The 2564-nt window shown below is 39.5% G+C and overlaps 1 gene segment (V, D, J or C); it reads left to right on the plus strand.

Moving 5' to 3' along the window:
- Nucleotides 1–235: 235 nt before the first annotated feature.
- Nucleotides 236–832, plus strand: LOC124100578 (immunoglobulin lambda variable 6-57-like). The segment is given in 2 exon segments: nucleotides 236–329; nucleotides 462–832. Coding segments are annotated over 2 exon segments (417 nt in total).
- Nucleotides 833–2564: the final 1732 nt, after the last annotated feature.

The raw sequence follows: 2564 nt of genomic DNA on the forward strand, positions 1-2564 counted from the left end.
CCAAGCACCTGCCTAATGATCTGCATCTCTGCTGTTGTTAGTGCTTCATTTTGCATGTGTTTCTGTGCCCACAATGAGGTGAGCCCTCTCTTCTTCCACTTTTAGTTTTCATTTCTCAGAAAGAGCTAAGCTGAGGTTAAAGGAGAGGTCTGCACCACCTTCAGAAAGGGAGAGATTTGCATAGAGACATCCCACTTATAGGATCACAAGGACAGATAAGAAGGGTTGGTGGGCTCAGTTCTGGCTGAGGGCTCAGGAAGGAGAGGCTGGGGGCATCGTCACCATGGCCTGGGCTCATGTTCTCTTCACATTCCTCATTCACTGCACAGGTGGCTGTCTACAGGGGATTCTTGAGGGCACCTAGGCTGTCACCTAGGATGATATCTTCTCAACACTTCCTGGGAAGGAGGATCTGGTCTAACCTCACTGATCTCTATGTTACTCTATGTTACCCTTTCCAGGGTCTTGGGCCCAGTTTGAATTGACTCAGCCTCACTCTGTGTCAGCATCTCCAGGGAAGACAGTCACCATCTCCTGTACACGCAGCAGTGGCAATATTGGGAGCTCCTATGTGTACTGGTACCAACAGCATCAGGGCAATGCTCCCAGCACTGTGATCTATGCTGATGATCAAAGACCCTCTGGGGTCCCTGATCGGTTCTCAGGATCCATTGACAGTTCCTCCAACACAGCCTCCCTGTCTATCTCTGATCTGCAGATTGAGGATGAGGCTGACTACTACTGTCAGTCTTATGGTAGCAACTATAATCCCACAGTGCTGCAGACACATGGGGAAGTGAGACAAAAACTCCCCAGAGTGTCTTCAGTCTGAGTTAACCACTAACATGTTCCAACAGTGAAGGTTGCTCCCTGCTGCCTCCTCTTTGAATGTTGGAGTTTGAATTGTCTGCTCATGACTTCCTCACTGTTCCTTCAAAACATCTTGATGACTTATATTCTCATAGATCCAAAATCAATCCATGGAAGACATGCAACTTAAACATGGATTCTGAACCACAACTCTATTGATAATTTTTGTTGGGAACTGTCCTGCACATGATAAAATATTTAGCAGCATCTCTATCTTATAAACACTCAATTTGATTAACATTCTTTTCTCAATTTTTACAACAAAATAGTTCTAAATAGTGCCAACTGTTTCCCTCCAGGAAGCAAATGCAGCATTGAATGAGACCACACAGTTCAAGAGCTTGCTGTTAGTTATATAAAACTGGTGACTTTGAATCTTGTTTATGCCATTCACTGTTCAAATGTGTAGGTTTTTATATCTCTGAGCTTCTGATCCCCACCTGTAGAACAAATTATTATGAAAGAATTCAAATGAATATTTTGATAATTGAATAGTGTTCTAAGTAACATGAGAATAGATTCTGTATAGTATAGAAGCCCCAAGGAGGGTGTAAGATGTAGTATATATCCCAGACTAGATATTCTCATAATATTTCATATATTTGTACAATGCTCATGGAAATGAACTGGAACCATTCATCCAAGTTGTATAAAATCTATGAAGAATATGCTACCACATGGATGAACTTGAAAATTTATGCTTGGTCACAATTCACCATACGTATACTGTGGATCCAACCTAAATGCCCTTTAGGAGAGGAATGGATAAAAAATGTGGCATATATACACAATGGAATTTTACTCAGCAATAATAGAGAATAAAATCATGGCATTTATAGGTAAATGGATGGCATTAGAGAAGATAAAGCTTAATGAAGTTAGCCAATCCTCAAAAAATGCTTAATATTTTCTCTCATATAAGGAGATTGATTCATAGTGGGGTAGGGAGGGGGAGAATGAGAGGAAGAGATGAAGTCTAAATATGGAATTGGGGTAGGAGAGAAAGGGAAGGGGCAGAGGATTAGCAAGGATAGTGGAAACGATAGACATCATTTCCAATGTACATGTATAAAGACATGAATTGGTATCAACATACTTTATATAAACCAGAGATATGAAAAATTGTGCTGTGCATGTGTAATAAGAATTATAATACATTATTCTGTCATTTATTTTTTTAAAAATCAATAAAAAAAGAAAATTCCCGCTGGGAGTAAATGAACACAAAAGATCACACATTGTATTATTGCATTGATAAGAAATATCTAAAATGTTTAAATTTTTAAAGGAATAAAATAGGGGGTATACTCAAAATCTTTCACAATTGAGGGTGAGAGGGATGACAACAATAATGGGAAACAGAACTATTTGAAAAAGTAACATAGATTGAGAATAGCTTCAATAAAGTTTGATGGTTTCTCAGTTCCTTGGTGGCATGTAGTCCACTAAGTGCAGCTGAGATGTGTGTAAAAGTCACTCTTTTCATTTTTTTTTTTTTTGAAATAAACTGAAGAGAACAAGGTGTTGGTGCTGGTTTTATGAAGTCACTTACACACTGGAATGACAGCCTCTGTGATCCCCTTCACTTCCTAAACATCAGCATCTGATGAAATTTACAGCACCCCAAATGCACATCTGTGAGATCCTCAGGTGAGTCAGATGCATATCCTCATGGGGCATAAAAGGACTTGGGG

This window comes from Marmota monax, unplaced genomic scaffold (genome assembly GCF_021218885.2).
Source record: "Marmota monax isolate L192 unplaced genomic scaffold, Marmota_monax_Labrador192_F-V1.1 WCK01_AAM20220418_F8-fsc00973, whole genome shotgun sequence".
NCBI lineage: Eukaryota > Metazoa > Chordata > Mammalia > Rodentia > Sciuridae > Marmota > Marmota monax.